General features: G+C 38.3%; 1 protein-coding gene across 1 annotated transcript in view; it reads right to left on the bottom strand.

Moving 5' to 3' along the window:
* LOC134867416 (low-density lipoprotein receptor-related protein 1B-like) overlaps window positions 1–20,816 on the bottom strand; it is a 265,089-nt gene that overhangs the window by 102,025 nt on the left and 142,248 nt on the right. The window contains 9 exon segments of the mRNA XM_063887959.1: window positions 1,901–2,145; window positions 2,476–2,640; window positions 6,722–6,926; window positions 7,823–8,020; window positions 10,563–10,808; window positions 12,942–13,142; window positions 17,218–17,400; window positions 19,182–19,352; window positions 19,493–19,573. Coding sequence (XP_063744029.1) covers window positions 1,901–2,145; window positions 2,476–2,640; window positions 6,722–6,926; window positions 7,823–8,020; window positions 10,563–10,808; window positions 12,942–13,142; window positions 17,218–17,400; window positions 19,182–19,352; window positions 19,493–19,573 — 1,695 coding nt within the window.

A 20,816-nucleotide genomic window follows, 5' to 3' on the forward strand; every position in this document is an offset into this window, starting at 1 on the left:
AGATACAGGAAGGAAACAAGCAAATTAACTCGTGACACACTGGCAAAGCATATAAATCACTGAATAGATGCAAACCCGATTACCACCATAATAATGCCCATTTAAGGATGATGGCTTACATATGAGGAAAAGCTAAGGCGGATAAACAGAAAACTTGGCAATGCTGGAAAAAGGAATTGCAATAGATCTATCAAACAGGCACTCTTGGCGAACACGTTAATCAAGGTTTTTTTGGGAGTTCTGCTAAAAAAAACATTCAAAAATCAATGTTAAAACAACCATTTTACGGAAAACATTTTTTTTTAGTAAGATGCAGATTTAATGTCATTCATTTGAGCCAGCAAATTTGCATATCAAATGAATATTGGCTTCAAATGTAGGCTTCCTGCTAAAATGATCACCTCCTCAACTCTGACAAGAGCAGATTCAGAAGCTTTTACTGGAAAGAAATTGCTTGCACTATTGTTGAAGTTTCTGAATGACTTCATATATTTCCTGTAACATAAACACATTATTCACTCCTCTAATTTATTTGTTAATTGGATATGCCACAATTATTAATTGGCAAATGTGAGTCTTATTCGATTGCCCTCTTTTTTTTATGAAGAAAAAAACCTTAATATAGTGGCATAAGCCAATTAGAATAATAGGGATGGTGAGAAAAACACTTTCAGAGGTACCATTAATTCAAGCTAGCTAATTATCTGCATGAGTACCTTTTTCATGCAGACACATGCTCATTGATTGACAGGCCAAATGAAGGCAGGAGCAGAAGCTGGAATTAATTACATGATGCTGTTTTTTTTACTCCCCTTTGAGCAAAATGAGAATGAATTGTGTTTTAAAAGATAATGCATCCTCAGTCACATCCAGTACTAGAGGATTATAGCCACATTCATAATAAATACCCAATGGTTCATATGATAGGATTTGTTGATTTTGCACTTTTAACAGCTTAATAAGCTCTTTTTTTGTGCATGAGCCTGAATACGAGATACCCAAAGTGACTTAAAAATTTTTTAAAAAATCCTGAACCTTTGTTATTGCTCCTTTAATCATTGTCTCTTTAGAAAAGTATTTTTTGGGAAATTACAATTAAAGAGGGATATTTGTCTAAATTGTACGGTGGCCAACAAATGTGCAGCATTTAAAACATTCCCCAACTAATGCGCAGTGTTTAATGGAAGCGCAGCATTAATGAAACATTGCAAACACAAACGCTGCTAATAGAAAAGGCTGCAAGAAGCTCAAAACACAACGAAAACAGGGACAATAAACAGTGACGCTCACTGCTGGGATATGAGTGCTTGTTGACGTTCGGGGATTATAAAGTTGGCCATCAATCACTGTCGCTGGAAATGTACCTACAGTTTTAGGGTCTTATTTTAACTTTGTGATCACACGATTCCTCCTGATATTATTGCAGATCTGCTGTAAGCTAGTTAGCTAACATAGCTAACCTTGTTATTTCAAATATACTGACAAAACAATTTGGAAACAGACTCCGCAAAAGTTACATGTGACAATTGGTGAAGATGTTTCTTTATTTTCATTCATTGTGTTTCTATATTTACCACTGTACATTTGTTTAAAAAAAAGGTCAAATTTGGCATTGTGAAACATTTACATTTTATATTTTTGTTATCTACCCACTTCTGTTATACTTAAAACAATGTTCATAGAAAATGTACTTATGAAGCTTTGATCTTTCAAAGAACGTATAACTAGTCGCCATGTTAAATAGGGTGACAAACCATCATTTCAAAGCTTGCATGCAAGGCAGTTCTCAAAGAGTTAAATGTCCCTGCTACGCTTATCCTAGAAGAAAAAAAACACGACAAATTATACATGAACCTGCTTCCAGCTGTGAAATGTCCCCCTTCCATCAAACGGTCCTCACCTTGTGGCTGCCTGCTGGGGTGAAAGATCTGCAAGTCAAAAGGCTGAGCGCTCGTCTTCTGGATGACTGTGACATTGCCCCCTGTCCACTTGTTGGCTCTCGCCAATGTGTTCGTCCTCCAGTCAGTCCAATAGACGCTGCCTCCAAAAAGAGACACCGCAAAGGGATGGGACAGGTACTCATGGCCCCTGAGGATCTCTATGACCCCACTTCCATCATAGAGAGCAGAGAAAATGGCGTCCGAGCTGTTTAAAAGTGAGCAAACACAAAGGCTCAAATCAAAGTGGAACTTGTCTGTAAATTCATTAGAGCGGGACAGTAGAGATAGGCAGATCAAAGTATAACCCACCATTCGACTGATGGAACTTTTAAATAGTTCAGAACCCACTTGTACATTGTGCTAAAATCTCTAAATATTACATGTCATCCATTATTTAATGCAAGAGGAGAGTTTTGAGTTATTTTTTTCTGCAAGGACTGGTGAATCTTTCGTAGTATATAATGTCATACATTTATATTGAAAGCTCTATAAAGTGTGAATGCTTCTACACAACGTGGGAGCTATAGTGGTATACCGTGCATCCGTCCAAACAATCCTCTTTTCCAAATGATCCAGAGTGAGTCCATTAGGCCAGGCGCCGATTTCCATATCCTTGAAGACGATGTGTCGACCTCCTCCACTCATTGACGCAGCCTCGATTCGAGGGAAGGTGGCATCCCAGTCAGTCCAGAAGAGGATCCTGGAAGTAGAAAAGGCAACACTTTGAATTGATCGTTAGACAAGCAACAATACACACAAATATGTATTACTTCATTGATCCAGTAAAACGGGCTGTTAGACCTCATTATTATCCATAGAGCAATTCCTCCACTATTAGTTTTTGTCAATGCTAGTAAAACATAACATATACGATGCTGGTGTAACTGTATGCATAATCATAGACTGTGGCAATGATGACTGTCCAAGAACAGCACCAGCGATCCAGTTCAACCCCTCAACATCTGTGACATGACTTGAAATGGGAGGCCATCTGTTTTATTATGACTTTTCACAGCTCAATGAGGCCTGAAAATTAACATTGATGGGCACTATCCTGAGACCTGCTACAACTCAGAAGCATCGCGTCTGTCCTGCTTGGTCTACAAAGTCAGCCAGAATGAAGGAGAAAATGGGTGCTCAGGCTTAAATCACATACTGACGACAACGGAACAGTGTTAGGAAGAAATATACTTGTCCAGATCAATAGCCTTATTCACTTGATACGGCCTTCCTGATCAATGGCCCACTCCTCTGAGTGGATCCAAGTAATTAGATTAGAATTATTGCCCTGGAATGGAAATGTGCCTTTAGGCACCAAAAGCAGCCATTAATTCTACTCTGTACAACCATGAGATGTAGTCATCCTCAGGAATGCACTATAGGAGGGAGTGCATGAGAATATTACTAATTTCTTAAGAGTGTGAAATTGATTTTAAGGAATGTCTGGATTTTGCCTTAATCTGACATATATTACCCACAGTTTACGACCACTGGCTACTTCTTAAATGCATTAACTAACATTTCCTAATTTGAAATACTAACAACACCTATTTTGTTGCATTTTCTTTTTCTTTATTGTTGTGTAATTAACTACGGTGTGTCATCTCTAAACTAAATGTTGTAATTTGTAGATAGGAAAAACATTGGATGCATCCTAAAGCTTTGATCTATAGTGCAAATAGTGGAAACAAACTCTTGTTTCAATTGAAATAAGTAACTACATCATAATTTCTCTCTGATAGAATTACATTACTAATGTACTCTTTCAACAAATATCAAATATCATGTTAAGTACATCAACAAAAATGTACCTTATAAGGGATTATAAAATTATAATATACATTACACACAGGTAGAAGGAGCACATTTGTTTGTTTGCAATAGCAGTACATACAAACTTCATATAGGAAGAGAGGATCAGGGCAGCAAAAGGCCTAGCGGTAAAAAAAAAAGTAGTTTGTCACTTGACTATGCTTAACTTAACAGCAGAACATTTCTACAAAAAAAAATGTGTTGGTTGTTCTAGCTAACTTCTCTGTTTATAACAACGTTTCATGGCAGTGGGTTTTTAAATAACACATCTCTTTGATTTATATTAAGGCTAAAAGTAGGTCCCAATTAGAGTAAGGACATGGCCATTTTGAGTGACAGGGAGATGCTGTCACATGTCACTGGCCGCTAGCTGTCTGCTTTACTGCAACACCTGCACATACCTCAGCTACACCTACTATCCACCTTTTGCCCATCTTTGAATTAGTTGGGATTTGGGGATGAAGTCACTGCTTAGACAAAATTGGCCAGAGCCCTATGAGCCTCACAAGAGCTCAGTTTGTGATTACTAAACTTTTTATGTATTATTCATAGAAAAAAAAGCAAGGCATCACATCCTTGTTCAATGCCAAGTGCAGGGCATTTACAATGGAAACACAAGTCTCATGTTATTGTGCCCTCATGTGCATAAAATATCATGCTTTCCCACCCAGATCCCACCCTTCTCCACCTAAGCTCCTTGACCAACCAGTAGAGCCGTCAAAGTGCAGCGACATGGACATAATCCTCCACCAGCTTCATCACCTGTTTGAACCATCCAGCACTGACAGCCATGTTCTAAAAGGCACCTGGCCAGACTAAAGTGACTCTGCATTGATAGGAGATTGCTTTTTTCTACCACCCTCAGAAACTCCTTATCTTTAAAAAAAAAAAAGGATCTCTATTTGTAATATCGATATCCCAGACTTAAGGCAGCTGCTGCTAGGCAACACTTCCTTCCTGTGGTATAATACACAATATTCAATAGCCAACAGAAGGGCATTGCAATATCACAAATAACATTGCAATTATGTTTACTTTTTTATTTGTGTTATGCTACAAATAAATTCTCATGGGAGTATTTTGACACCGTTGTACATACTGTATACAGAATAGTAAGAGAAACAGACAAAGAAACAGAAGAACATAAAGGAATAACATGAGGAAAGGTAATCCTATTGCCCAGTGAAAAAAAAACCAACTCATTGTCAGTATTCCACCTACTAAATAAATAGTAATTAATATAAAAAATACAAACTTGAACAGTGTGACATAGAATTATATCAGTCCTTTTATGCTTTGTTGGTATGTTACAATATGATAACATTTGCTTAAACGAATACATCCCAAAAACCGGATGGATAACCCCACCCACCCTCTCCACATGCAGCTGGACAGACAGCGGAGCTCCTATAATGCCGGTTTGTTTTTATTTTTATTACTTCTTTGAGATGTTCATATTTTAGAATTGTTTATGTATATGTGCAGTGACTTGTATTGTTTATGCTGCTGCAACACAAACATTTCCCAGTCTGGGATTAAGAAAGTAATTATTATCTTATTTATTGTTATCTTAACTGTGTTATTGGTATATTTTCACTAATATTCTTCATTGATGCCAGATGGAATTTTTAACATTTATCAACACAGAACTATTTGAGATCAACCACTAATATGTCCATGTTTTAAAAAAGGACAAACAACATGTTGAGTCCAACAATAATTTGTAATACTTGAAATCCACTGCCAAATGAATTGTAATTAAAGTACCAAGTACTTCTCATATAAGGGACATACAAGGCTGCATGATTTACTACGATAATATAATACTATCCAAAGTATAAACCACTTTCTCGTCATTAATGGTCGTGCACACGACCATTCACTTCAAGAAAATAATTTATAATATAATAGTTTTGAGGACCTACAACTATTTTCTCAGGGATATTTAAACTTTCAAAAATATATTTGCATAACAGTTCAGCATTTACTGCATGTTTATTTCACCTTTGCCTTGAAGAAGTAAAAGGTAGATCGATGGCCGCTCTGTGTCTACATAGATAGTTGATGATTGAGTTGAGACACAACAAAAGCACTTTCTGTCTTATACCATGTGTGATCGGAGAACTTCAACTAATTACACATGTTAGAAAAAACTAAAAACTGAAATAACCTCAATTATTGTGGCCGGCAGGTGCAAACGTGGTACAATGGCCCAACACAATTTGCTTAGGGAGAAGCACGCTGCAGTTTCCAAAAAGATGCAAAGTTGCAAATTGTTTAACAGTCCAAAACAACATACACTATCAAAGCCTCCTAGGTGGGTTCCAATGAGGAGCCTATTAGACCCAGCTAATAAGAAGCCTATTACAACCAGTGTGACGTCGTCCAACAACCACATTTACCAATTTGAAAAGCTTAATAAAACACTTGTTATACCAAGAAAACAACTAATTGCAACCAATGCAATGTAATAGATGTTTCTTTTCCTCGCTTGCTGACTGGGCAAAGGGAAAGTCTGCTATTTATCAGTCTACAAATGTGCCCCATGCATCTCAGCAGGATAAACAACCATGATTTTGAAATAGCCCCGGAGGGAATTATGCACAATAACAACAAAACATATTTTGGGCATTATATTTGAAGGTCTTGCTTAAACTGTTTGAAAGAATAACATAGCCCCAGGGAACAAGAGTGAAAGGGTAGTAAAGCGTGTAGAGCTGGAGCAATGGTTCGGGGAGTATTAGCTACCTCACTTGTCATTACTGGAATGGAGCATGCAACACTGTTATTGATGTATTCTATAATGTATCAGCTGCCGTAATAGACCTTAGAACAGCATATATATTCATATGTCAAGGAAGATGCAGAAGTGAGATATAAAAAGAGGTTGTTATTGTAACTATTTTCCAATAATCTCAATGTGTGATGGATTGCATGGTTTCTGTATGTGTGAGTTATACGTAACCTACCCCTGGCCCGGGTCTAGAGCGATGGCCCGCGGATGCTCCATGCCCCCGGCGATCAGCGTTGTTCGCATATCTCCGTTAAGCTTGGCCACCTCGATCTGGTCCAGATTGCTGTCAATCCAGTACAGTTTCCCTGTGATCCAATCCACAGCCAGACCCTCCGGGGTGGCCAGACCATGCTGCACCACCACTTCAATCCCTGTCACCCCTGAAATAAAAAAAATGTCCATTGAAAAAAGGAAGCAGAAACGCTACACATCATCATCATGTCTCAGACTTGTAAACAACTATTTATTTTTGACTCAACCTTAGCCAAGCTAACTTGAAGCTAATGCACTAGCATGAACCTTTTTATTTTGAGTTTTTATACTCATGGTTGCACTTATTGTACGTTGATTTCGATAAAAGGTTAGGGTTAATGAAATATACTGTAACATGATAAAATAACTATATATACGTAGCATGGGGGCAGCATTGGTGGTGGTGTCTATTTTCAGTCATCAAGTATACCTTCTCAAAGAAAAAGTCGAGACTGAGAGAAGAAACTCTCTTCGATATAAAGAAGATTGCTTTCCACAGGGTTCCATTAAGCATGTTAAAAAGGCTGTCCCACCATATTTATAATCTCAATGTTTAGAATTATTCTCAGATGCTGAGGCTTTTATGTGTGCCTCACAAAAGGGTGTTGTGGGAACATCTAAAAGGTGATTGCTACCGTTCTGCAGAGGGAAATAAAAGCAAGTAAACCTAATGAATGTTCTGTCACCCACAAAATACAGAGCAAAGGAAAAGTTATGATTCATCATTTTATGAGGAGGACATACTGTAAAATATCAGCTGAAGACTTGTGGTTCTGCAGTATTTTTTTTAATACTTCAGACAACCGGTGATAAATTCTCAGGCAGAGACAATATCAACTCAGTGCATCAGAACCTGAGTATGTGTAACGGCAGGAGAGTAAAACAGAGCGTTATCATCGGCAGTGTCTCAGACTTCCATTACCGCTGTGCAGCACAGATGACACGACTCTCTTTAGCCAATACATCAAAAACAGTCTTCAGATAGCAAACGTTTGTTTACGCGCACGTGGGTGTGTGCGCGTACCGCCAGTCTCGGAGAGCCTTCCTCTGTAGATCTTATCCTCCACCACATCTGTCCAGTAAAGGAGGCTGTGATTCAAGTGGAAGTCGAGCGCGATGGTGTTCCTCAGCCCTGGCACCAGCAGGCTGTAGTCCCGCTTGTGAAGGTCTATTCGTCTTATTTCATGCCGGATTGAGAAAATGATGAAAGCCTCAAAGGGATCTGGCCAGGGAGAGAAAAAGGGAAGAAGAATAGTATTTTATGTATAAAGAGGGCCATGGACGGGTTAGTGAACAGTTTTTAAAATGTCCTTCTAGAACAATTGATATCATGTAAAGTGCTGGACAAGACCTCTTCTTCTTTAATAGTAGTGATGACACTATATGCTCTGGTACCTTTTCAGAGAAATATCATTGCAAAAGTTGTAAAAAACCCCATGAAAACCTGTATTATAATAAGTAACAACAGAATACGTATGGAGGTTTTTACACCATGTCATTTTGGATTGGATAACTTTTTACATATTTTATCTAATGCATTTTGTGTCTAAGAACCACTTGTAAAGGCATTGACACACACACACGTACGCATTTTTACATATGGCTTAATTTTCCATGTAAAAATATTTGTTGGAACCACAACTCCTACTTTTCTAAAAAAGGGATTTTCATATAAAACATACAATATGTAATGTAAAAGGCATATTCAATTAAACAACACAAATAAATGTAATGCACTTGTTTATAGGGTTGTTCCTGTGAGCTGGCTCACTATCGTGGCTTACTGGAGTAGTTGAATAGAACAGGTACTCAATAAATCCATTGCTAGTCCTACCATGACAAAGGTTCTGCTGTTAACAGGTCTTGTAACATTTTTATGTGAAACAACACAAGAGTTGCTAGCTCTGCTTTGTGACATTAGCTTCTGTAATTGCAAAATAAGTGATGCTCCAATCCAAGAAGGGTTAATCTTAATGATGGTGACTGGTTTGCAACATGATTCCATCAAAATATGGTGGAAATGTGTCACAGGGATTTGCTAAATTAAGTAAAGTCTGTAGGGGCATTAAAACAATTTATCGTATTTAGCTCCATGTATTTTTTCTCACTAAGCTTGCTTTCTATCTCTCTGTTGATGTTCTGTGTGGAGGACATACTTTCATACATGCATATCTCACTGGTTTAAACCACCACATTAATATGCATTGGTTGCTGCCAAACCAATTTGTTGTCAAACACTCTGGGAATCAACACATTACATATTTCCATTTTCTGAAAAAAGTAGATACATTTGAAAGCGGTCCCTTTAGAGAAAAAACATCTTGCAGGGTCTCTAAGAAGTGACTAAATCGAGGGACAAGTCCTAAAGCCGGCATCTGTGTTTGTATGCTGAACTTCTCCGGCCTTGCCCACTGAGATTTATTTTAATCAGTAAGATTATTTCCGCTTCTGAGAAATGTTTGTATAACCAAAACTTTTCACTCTTCGCAGCATTCTCCACTAAATCAAACTACAGTTTGGGTCTGTACAGTCTCAGGGTCTGTAAAAATGCAATTAAAATAGTGTCCTTGCTTCAATGGCACATTTCGGTGTAGCAACCAAAACTAGCTACAATGCAACCGGAGTGATTATTTGTGTTTGCAATTCTTTTATCCCCTGAGATGTGAAAAGGAAAAAAAAGATGAGTGTATGTGAGCTCGGAACTTCACAAAGAATCCAATAACACCTCACTCAAGATTAAATTGGAATGTTTGTGCATGTATGCAAAGTTTGATTTATGTTGAGGCTGTAGAATTGTGATGGTCTCCCAGAGAAAATGGTGTATTCTTTTCCCTGCGTTAATGTAAGATTAGAGCTGCAATGGCCATCAATCTTGGTAGTGAAATAGGGAAGCAAATAATCAAAACAAGGTCCATAAATCTGAATGTGGCAAGCCACCCGCAAGTGTGTGTAACTATTGTATTTCAACACAGTCACAGAGCAGGCTCATCAAAGACATTATTCAATAAAAACAAAAGCGGAAAGTTTTAATTTGTAATGTGATACTATGCTAGCAAAACATTTGTGTCTGTATGAGAATAGGTCTTAGGTGAACTTGTGCAGTAGAAATACATCTGAGGAAGTATGAGAAAGGAGAACAAGCTTCCCTCATTCAGCATCAGATCACATAGAAATAGACATGGCTCGTCACCCGGATGCCTCTTCAGATTGAAACTGATTGCATTTGACCTGACAGAACCCTGTTTCAACACATATTACTATTTTTCAGACTACCTTGCCACTTTCCCAGCACTAACTCAAAAGCCTTCCAATTCTGTAGTTTGTCTTTTCTTGTTTTTCTTTCCAGATTTCCTCATCTATCATGTAAATAAAAAAAGTATTCTGAACAGTCTTATTTTTTATGAAGGACCAACACTACATGGTTACAGTTTTAAGGTTAGGATTACAAATTATTTGTAAATCAGATTAAGATCTGACAGTACCCTAAATCAAAACATTTCAGTAGTTTGCCATTTCTTATTTTGATTTCCATTTTATTTCATAAATATTGAGAAAACTTTAATTTTTTTAAATGAAAGGCATTGGCTAGCTACAGTCTCAGGGTGTGGGTTAGGGTAAGCGGTACCAATTAAGTCAGATTTGAATAGTTTAGAGTTACTGGTATGCCCTAAGATTAACTTTACTGCAGATCCACAGGCACACACCATACCAGCAGTCAACAGCATCACTGAAAACATACATTAAAGAAAGCTATGGTCTGTTACCCGTGCTGTGACAGCTGTCTCCGTCTGACTCCAGCGTCCATCCCGGATAACAGGAGCACTTCACTGTGGTTTTGTACTGCTCACACACCTGGCTGCACTTCAGGTGACGACTGCAGTAGTCCACCACCTCACACGTCTTGTTACTGGAGTCCAAGTGAAGCCCAGGGGGACAAGAACACACGACTCCTTTCCCTGGTGCCACCGTGCACTGGTGACTGCAGCCCCCTCTGGCTACAAGACACAAATCTGGGGTGGAGAAAGGCCAACAGAAAAATGTTAGGAATTGTACAGACACTGGAAGAAAGCCTCAGGTTTAAAAGACCATTTAAAATAATACAGTATGTGTTGCTGCTAAATTTCAATTTTACAGACCGATAAGCAATAATTGACTGAAATCAAAAATGTTTGATGTTTCAAGGATAACATATTTTTACCTCATAAGGCAAGCATCGGGATTTGTTCACATATAATGAAGATAAAGGTGTTGTATAATGAGAACATTTTCATACAGCAGATGCTCTTGGGTTTCACTTCAGGGTGAATGACTTGTATTTCCACCACTGTTTTTAAAATCTAAACATGAACCAGAACAGAACTTTTCCTGTCAAAAGTGGTATAAAGACAGACGTGTTTTGAGTCTGTGCACTTTCATCTGGTTAGAAAGTGTTTTTTCTGCCCCTGCACACCTGGCTTTTGTTAGAAGCTGCCGGGTCAAGATTGACTGCTATATTGGTGAGAATGAAACTGTTCCAGGGGCTGTATTCCCACAATGATTAAGATTTCATTCTCAGTGGGGGGTGGATCATGCGGTCACAGTTGTTAATGGTGGTTTGTGAGTCCCACTGATGTGGTGCAAATCAATCAGGCTCTCAAGGTCTCTCTGAACACATAATTGTCTATGAGGAGCCAGAAACCCTCTTTCCAGCTCCGATAACACAGGCACTCAAAGATCCTGAAGAGCCCCCCTGAGGCTTGGTTAGTGACGTTGTAGAAAATGAACCTCAATGTTTACACTGCTCACTTTAAGAGATTATATGGCTTGGGCCAGTCACATGAGATCACTTTTCCCCCTCTGAAGGCTGCCTGGACAAACACATCCATATTAGCCATCAACCAGAACCAAGAGTATTATTTTATTTTCTGTCCCCTCTGCGTCTGAGACAACACCTACAGATTCCATGTCAAGCTCGAAAAAAGCTGCTCTGTGTGAAGGAGTTGATATAGCAGGGGCCCCTCTCGGAGATGTTTCTTCAATATCCAGTGATATAACAAAAACAAAACAAATCCAAATGAGAAATAGCACCGGTGCTGTGAGGTAGCTAAGCAGGAAACGTGTCCTAAACACCTAACGTGAAAATAGGAGGATGTGACAGCGCTTCAACTTTCCCAATTAAATTTCATGCAACTCTGCAAAGCTGCTAAAACAAGTACATTTCAGGAATAAATAACTGTTTCTAAATAAAGACAAATATTCTCCAGTTTTCACTCCTAATTTCAAAGGGTTTTATTAAAGTGATTGGTTTCCTCCTAAACCAATGCCGCCAACTCCAGTTGGTCCATCATTGCAGGAGTTGTCAAAGAACCGCAAACACAGTGGGAGTAATGCAACATCCGAATGCCTAAAAGTCTTTGGCAGTCATTATTTATGACAGTTTTTCTTTATCTTTTCGCTTAAAAGTGAGACTTCACCTTAAATATATATTTTGAGTCTCAACACTCACCCCCTGTGGGCTTGAAGCGTGGCTATAAAAAGCTCCCCATAAAAAAAAAAAACAGCAGCTATGGTCAACTTGATTTCCGAGAGTAGCATCATATTCCGAGTTTTTATAACTTGAAGTCAAAAAAATCAATACAAACTTCTCAACGTCAGTCTATCACCCTCCTCCAAGGTGAGGAGTTCAGGGAGAAGTTGTGTATTCAGTAGCTGTTTGGGACACACACTGACCATACTGATGTATGCTCCACAGACATGTCTGCTATGTTGCTATGTCTATTTGTAAGTGCTCACCATTATAATATTGGAATGTATTGGAATTGACACAATACATTAAACGAAAATTATTTTTTTATAATCTTTCACACCACCAGGGGATGAGTGTTTGATATAATGTCAACATACTTTTATTATTTTGGGTAAAGGGCTTTTTTAGACAACCTCACTTTTTTTTCCCGATTTGGTGACACAGCTTGTGAAAGGCCAAAAAGCCAGTTCAAAAGGGAATGTATTTCTTTATTTTTTTCCTGCACTGAGCTCTGATTTTCACCTCATCGAACGCAAATATTTTAAGCAGACCATTTGTAGAAATAATTGTCAGTGTCTTGCAGGATGTCTGAGGGGAAAAAAAAGAAAATATGACTTCACAGATACAACAAACATACCGCAGATGGGGCCTTCATCCGAGCGGTCTGCGCAGTCCACTTTTCCGTTGCATATCTTATCTGGTGTGAGGCAGACGGAAGTGTCGTTGGCACAATGGTACTTGGGTGGCTTGCAAATGGCAGTCTCACAGGACTCTTCATCTGAGCGGTCTTCGCAGTCAATGTCCCCGTCACACACCCAGCTCTTCGTTATACACTTCCCTGCAGAGAATGACATGAGGAGAGAGGCAAGACACATTTTTTTCCCAAGTTTTACTGCAGTTCAGATGATGTAATCTTGTTGTGGTAGTATTGGATAATGTGGCTTCCAAAAAAAAAATGTTTTCTGCCCTCTCACATGAGATTGAAAAAGATTGCACATTATTTTCCACATGTGGCCTCCATATCCAACAAACTGTTTCTCAGCTATGGGCTAAATGTTCGACTTGATAACATTTTAAAAAAAAATCAAGATGAGTTTTGGTGGTACCTAACCTTAAGCTTAATTTGTAACTCCCTGGCCGTGCAGGTTGACAATAGATAGGTGGGACTACAGATGGGGGTGATAAGTAAAACAATTCAGACATCAGGAGGTGTCTTCTTTTTTTTTACCCTCCCAGGTGAAACAAGGATCGCAGCATATGCCAATTTACACTTTTTCCATCACAGGGCTTTGGGATCCCACTGGTTTGTGCTTTGTGCTGGATCAGAACAAACAGACGTGGGAGGCTGAAGTGACTGCTGTGGGGGTGTGGATTTTGTGTGATATCAGGTATGTCGGTGTGTCTGTTTAGCCTCAGATCACCTCTCAGCTTCCCAGTACCCCACACAAAAACAGTCAGATGACACTTGCTTTTAATTTTCTCAAGGCCTAATATGATGCCAGTGTAGTTGCATGCGGAAATGCAAGCTCACATGCTATTTGAATACAAAAGCTTTTCATGCATGAAATAGGGAAGTGCACTTGGGGTGCGGAAATGTTCCATTCCAACTGTCATCCAAATGGGTGTGTGTGCCAGTGGTGATACACATGTACAAACAGGGTCATCTTTTGTACAAATGAATTCACCAGTCTGGATTCTGGCAATTTCACATAAGATGATAAGAAATGACAAACTTAATCTTGGTTAGTATTTATCAGAATCAGAGCCATAGTGCATGTGTGTGTATACAACTTAAAATAGACATTTGTGTGGCTGTTCATACAGTACAAAGAAAATGGGAGTGGAAGGCACAAAAGCAAGATTATATTGTTTGTTATACATATAACCATGTACTTTTAAACTAGGAATTCCAAAAAAAGAATGGCTTAAAGTCATATTAGTATAAAAATGCAACCTATCTCTAAATGGATTTCCTAAAGACATTCTAATCATTATTTATGATCGGCCCTAAATATGGCCAATTTAGAAAAGGAGTTACTGATTATATAACAATAAAGATCTTCATTATATATTCCCGTATACAACATGTTTTGTATTCTAACTCAGAAAATAACACCTTATATACACCATGCTCTGGCTGAATTAGAGCGATGTATTCATTGAAATGTCAAGTAAAGTATCATCCACAAATACCCCGTATAAACTGAATCTATGGGGCCTGCCGCCCACACACGAATGTAATATTATAAATACCAAATTCAGTTGACGACCTAGTATGAAGGTTAAACATTTCAATCTTTTGGCTCACCGGGGTAAATAGGTGTCTACAAATTGATATTTGGGTGGTTCAATCCCCAGCCCTTGCGGTCAACATTTTGAGTGCAAGTAAGTGTCGTTGTGTAAGATGCTTCACCTATATTGCTCCCGTAGGCATGTATACCCCATTGAGGTTGATAAATTGCTATGGATATAGGTGTCAGGTAAATTATGTGTAATACTGTATTGCATGAGCACAGATAGAACTATATTAAGTATAGAAGATTCACCATTACAGAAGATTGCTCTGAACTATAAGGGTATGTGTTCTGATAATCACCACATCAGCATCAGTATAATGTTAATGTACCCATTCCATTCACGATCTGCAATAGCAATCTCTGGCGGAAACTTATCCTGCTCTCATTCAGGAAGAAAAGTGCCCTAACATTGCCAGAAGCCTGTAGGCATGGTTGAGAAGAAGATGGATGTTACAAAGTTGTTACTCTCATATTATACCCAGTATAGACCACTTCTATAAACCATCACAAGAATATTCAAAGTGTAATGCATTGATATGGGTTTATGCATACCCAAACCAACCTACTAGAGTGAGTCATTGGCTTGAGGCACTGACTTTTCTAAGCTCTAACTGTGGTGCCTGAGGCAATGATTCTGAACTGAGCATGGTGAACATTGGATGCTCTGCAAACCTAAGGGGGGAGTTGCCATATTGAACAGTAAGCATATGATTGAGGGCCAGAAACATGAGCTGCTTTTCAAAAGCAATGCAATTAATAAGTAATTAGTAATTATTTCAGACAGGACAAGTCCTCTTTTGTATGGTAAGGCTTGTTGTTTATTTCTCATACATTTACTCATCATGCTCAATCATAAATCCCTGCTGCCTGGGGCCCAGACAAGGTGATAACCTTGTTTTTCTGTTTTACCTATCAATATCTCTTACCACATGATGGGAAAACAGGTCAAAACTAAATGTTTGACCATCACCAGCAATACTAACTTACAGGTCAATTTTATTCACACAAAATGTAGGGGCAACCTCTAAACTTTATCAAATCAGAATATAATCTAATTCCTCATTTAATACTCTAATGCTTGAGACACTTAGTTATTTAAAATGTTTGCTTTTAAAGGAGCAACTTCCCTAAATCATGTCTCTTTGATTAAGTTACATTTTTAATGCTCATCTAGTTGTGCTGTTCCATTGAACGCAAGTAAAAAATTAACAATCATTAGCTCTGTTATCAATGTATCTTTTAAATATGGTAATGCATTCATCCGCAAAAGGGTTGATGTTCAAGAAAAAGTATTCAAATCAAGCTTTAGTCCTCGTTTTTCAAAAAGTATAAACTATGCAAAATACAAATAGATTACCATCCCTGTAATCTCTCAGACCGGCACAAATGGCCCCTTCCAAAAACCTGTTTAAATGTTGTTGGTGAGGGCACTCTGTTCTTTGGAGGAGGACAGAACAAACTGCATCAGTGCACAGGGGTGTGACATAGCAGAATTAAAGTGAATAATAATTGTGAGGTCTAACCAACCCCTAACCACACAGCATTGCTTCCATTCATGATAACACTGTCAAGGGACAAGTGAAAAGCTACAGAGCTAAAAACAAAAAGGAACCGAATATTTCTTTGACCTTCTTCTTTCAGCTGCAGCACGAAAATGAATGCTAGGGCTGGGTATATAGGGAGTTTATACACGCCATTTAAATGGTCTGTCCTGATTGGTCGCACAAGTACATGCAGACTTCTCTGCACTGCAAGTGGATAATGGTTAAGCCTCTAGAGCCTGTCAGAGAGTGAAGCCTTTGTGAAAAGGAAGACAGCCATTTGGCAGCTTTATTCACAAGTGATACACACAGAAGAAATGTTCATGAAACGACTGAGATACTTTCCTCCTCTCTATATCCAAGCAAGACAAGGCTAACAATGTTGAGTAGATATTGTTTACGAAATGTCTCAATTCGAAGGTTAAGTACTGTGAAAGTCCAGGCAGTAAATTGCCCATTTTTAAAATGTGGTTTTGTAATCCATTCATGTAACTCCAGACCAGCATGTCTAATGTAGAGGGAGTTTCACAATTTTTCTGAAGATTTGTCATGATGTAACCCACCCACAAAGACAGGGAAAATCTGTGAGTATATATAACGCAATACCATAGTCAATAATCAAGTCAGTTCACTGTGTTGCTGTGTGTTACTGTCCTTCATGCTCAAATTAGTTCAGCCAGGCTGCCATGGTGCAAAAACTACTACATCTGTCTCGGGCGGGTGATGCAATATTTACTCGATGAACTCAAATGCAAGCTGCATTTAGTTTTCATGCCTTAGGTTATGATTTTATGGCACAGACCTGCCCACATTTTCAGCGTCAGTTGACTAATGAAGTGTTCAAATAAACACTACAACAGTGTTTGCATGTGTCAGACTTTATCTAAAAAACTTCTGGAAGATATTTTGCCTGCAATTTGTCCATATCAATTATTCATTTGCTACTTCGAGACTTAAAGGCAATGACAGTAAAAGTAAAACAGGGAACACCAAATTCAGCTTCTTTAAACATGCAAATAGCTGCTGACAATATTCCTTTTAAGTGTTTTAGTTAGCTGTCTTATCTATTCACTACCTGTATCTTTGCAGGTAAATTTGGCCTTGGGGTCACACATCCTTTTGGTGCCTTCGCAGTCTTTTTCGTCGCTCCCGTCCTCACAGTCCTTGTCTCCATCGCAACTCCAGCGTTCTGGGATGCAGGTTCCATCTGTGACACAGTGGAATTCTTCTGCACTGCACTCGATCACAGATGGCAACACTAAAACAAAAGCCTTAAAGTCATTTACAGCACATTGCAAATACATCACACTATTGAACTATTATTTTTACAAAGGCATCTTCTACAGTTTTCTTTTTTCAAATGTGTGTCTTTGCAGGCGGTGCACTTGGAAGCGATAACAGATCTGTTGGTTTCAAAGAGGGATGTTGTTTGACTCACACAGCATTCAAGGTTTATGTCCGTTAGAGGTTTTTGTCTTGTCTAATGATTCCGGTCACTATTTTATGTCCCCAGCTGGCGATCATTACAAAGAAGAGTAACTGGTAGTGCTACACCATTATGTTGTAGATGTTGTTTTGCAGGTCTTGGACATGCTGGATATATCCTTTGATGAAAATGAATGCCTTAACAAAATGTCACTGGGAAATACATCAAACATTTCCCATGTTTTTTTAATGGCTTAATCTTTATGAACCAACTCATGTCAGTTTCCCACTGAAAAATGCACCCCTCACTCAGATTGAGAAGATACAAATAACATCCTGCAATACGGCTGCCGTTTGAGGTGGAAACTGCATACATTTTGCAGATGTAAAGTAAACGCAGGTTGAAAGTCAACCAGAGTCATCGATCTTGAATCACAGTGACTGACACTGTCTAATAAAAAGTACAAATCTACATTTGTTAAGATAAAAGTATAGGATATATCTGCTAGTCAACAATTTAGGTAAGGAAAAGTAACATTCCAAAGGCTGATGCTATTAATGTTAGCATGTTGTTAACGTGATAAAACACTTGACTATCAAACTATAATTGTATAATAATTGTAAAATATAAAAAATAATGATGCTGGATTTAGTTGTGTATGTGTTTGTGCTTAACCACACTTTTCTAGAAGAAAAATGGCAACTGCAAATGACTGTCATGCTGCCTGAAGTCCAGTTGATCGGTCAAATGACATCAATCCAATTGCTTCTCTTTTCTGGTTGATTGTTGTTAATTATATGAACAGTCAATCCTACAACAGCAGTTTATTTGTATCTGTTTTTTGCTAACTCTGCAAATGCCTGAATTTGTATCATTTGAAGAAGTTATAAACATTTTAACATTTTAACACAATGTTTAAACATTAATTTAAGCCATGGGATTGAGCATTCAGTATGAATGATTTGTTTAATCCCTAAAAGTCAAACCCAAAGAACGTTTCCCTCACAGCTGAGGTAAAGCTAAGACAGATTCAATCCCCTGGGGTAAAAGCAGATGCAGTCACGGGGGAGTGCAAAAGCCTGCAGTTCCCATCAGGAAACAGTTTGATGAATAGTCTACACATTCTAGTGACAAGCAAGTGAGCTGTGAGTTTCTAGGTGCTTGCATGAGCTTTCTGTGGTAATTAGATTAAATGATTCAACTGCTGATGGTAAAATCCTCCCGAAACAGAGTGAGGATAAGATAAGTCACACGTGAGAGTGAACACAAAGTTATTGGACTCAAGCTGATTAATTGTTAAACATGTAACTGCACAACCTAAATTTAAACATGATTTGACTTGCAAATAAAATCATTAGCACTCTCAAACAGATGTAAAGGTAGATACAATCTCATAGAGGTAACTAACTTTGCTTCAAGGCACATTTTTCAAGAAACTCAAAGATTACAAATACCCAAGATTACTTATTATATAATGGGGTAATAACAAATACATTGCTTTAATATGTTGATGTCAGCATAAATAACAAAGGTCATCTTACTGTATGTCAGAGCAGATAAATGTGTCTATTTGCATTTCATCTGACTTTGATATGTAATCCAGGCATTCTTACGTGCTGAACCACCTCTGCAGGTTGTGTTCTCATCACTGAAGTCTCCACAGTCATTGTCCCCATCACAGGCCCAGTGGTCTGGGATACAGCGACCACTGGAACACTTGAACTGGCTGTTGGCACAGGACTGAATGCAACCAACTTCATCACTGCCATCTCCGCAGTCATCATCTATACACACAGACAGTGAAAGGTATGATCTCATAAATACAAACATATATAAAGGCTGATAAATACAAAGGGTGAATCAACAGACATCAATTTATTAACAAGCTCAGATTTATATGATGAGTATCTAAAAAAAACGTCACCTGAATCACAATGCCACTTCATGCTGATACATCGCCCATTGGAACAGCTGAACTGGGTGAGGGGCTCACAGGTGGGGAAGGCTGAAAAGTTTGCATATGGGTATACGTTAGCTACAATAGCAATCCAAGCTAAACCAAAAGAAGTGAGGGTGCAATGGCAACTTTGCCTCCCCAACACATACCAGGCCCATCTTCCAATTCAACCCTAATTAACGACACACCTATACAGTTTTGTGATGCAATATTGTACGCTTGTGCCTCTGTTGTGATAAAAAGTCTTTCCACAAACAGATATGGAGAAAAAAACACACACACACACACACACACACACACACACACACACACACACACACACACACACACACACACACACACACACACACACACACACACACACACACACACACACACACACACACACACACACACACACACACATACACACACACACACACGTAAAATCCAAGGATTTGCAAAATCAGTGGGATTCATCAAGAAACCATGAAAATGTGTATAAAATGTTGTGCCAAGTAGGTACTGAGGTATTTCACAGAATACTCCGACCTGAATGTATCCCCAGGTGTTAAATTAAAAAATACTTTTTGGGAGTTATAGGTGACCCTGGATGGAAAGGAAAAATAAAGTTAAGACAAATCGAAAATTCCTCCTTTGATTAATGTTCTCTACTAAAAAGGAGCCTTGATTCACAAAAACTTATTTTTGCACATGCTCTTCCTGGATCAATGCCTCCAATTTCAAAGCTTTGCGTGTATAAATGCTTGACCGTTAAATAACTAAAATGATTTACAATCTGAAAATAGTATTAGTTGTTTACACATTGGAAGGTTATGGAAGAGAGGGGAAATGTAATCACAGTGCATTGACAGTCATTTTATTTATCACAAGGTACACTTTGTTACATTTTTGGAATCAGATTGTTCTCTACGCTAAAGGATTTCAGGTTTAAAGTAAAAAGACAATTGAGAAAATATACTTTGTATATATACTTTCTAAGTGACAATGTAATGTATATACAGTATATGTAAAGACTTAACTTTACAATGCAAGCTAGTGGAAGCAAATTGCCACATATGCAGTCATTCATTAGCTGATCCAACATCCATCACAGGAGACAGGGAGGCTTCATGAACCAAATTGGTCTATGTTGAAGCATCAGTATTCTCCACCGGTGCTTCAGGAAGTATAGTGCACATTCTATGCATGTTGACTATTGACATTGTCAGGATTGACATTTATATTCCCATCTGATACCATTCTGGTTTCCAATTTTGAGATGCTTTATATATAGTATTTAAAAAAAAAA

Source organism: Eleginops maclovinus, chromosome 7 (assembly GCF_036324505.1).
Source record: "Eleginops maclovinus isolate JMC-PN-2008 ecotype Puerto Natales chromosome 7, JC_Emac_rtc_rv5, whole genome shotgun sequence".
NCBI lineage: Eukaryota > Metazoa > Chordata > Actinopteri > Perciformes > Eleginopidae > Eleginops > Eleginops maclovinus.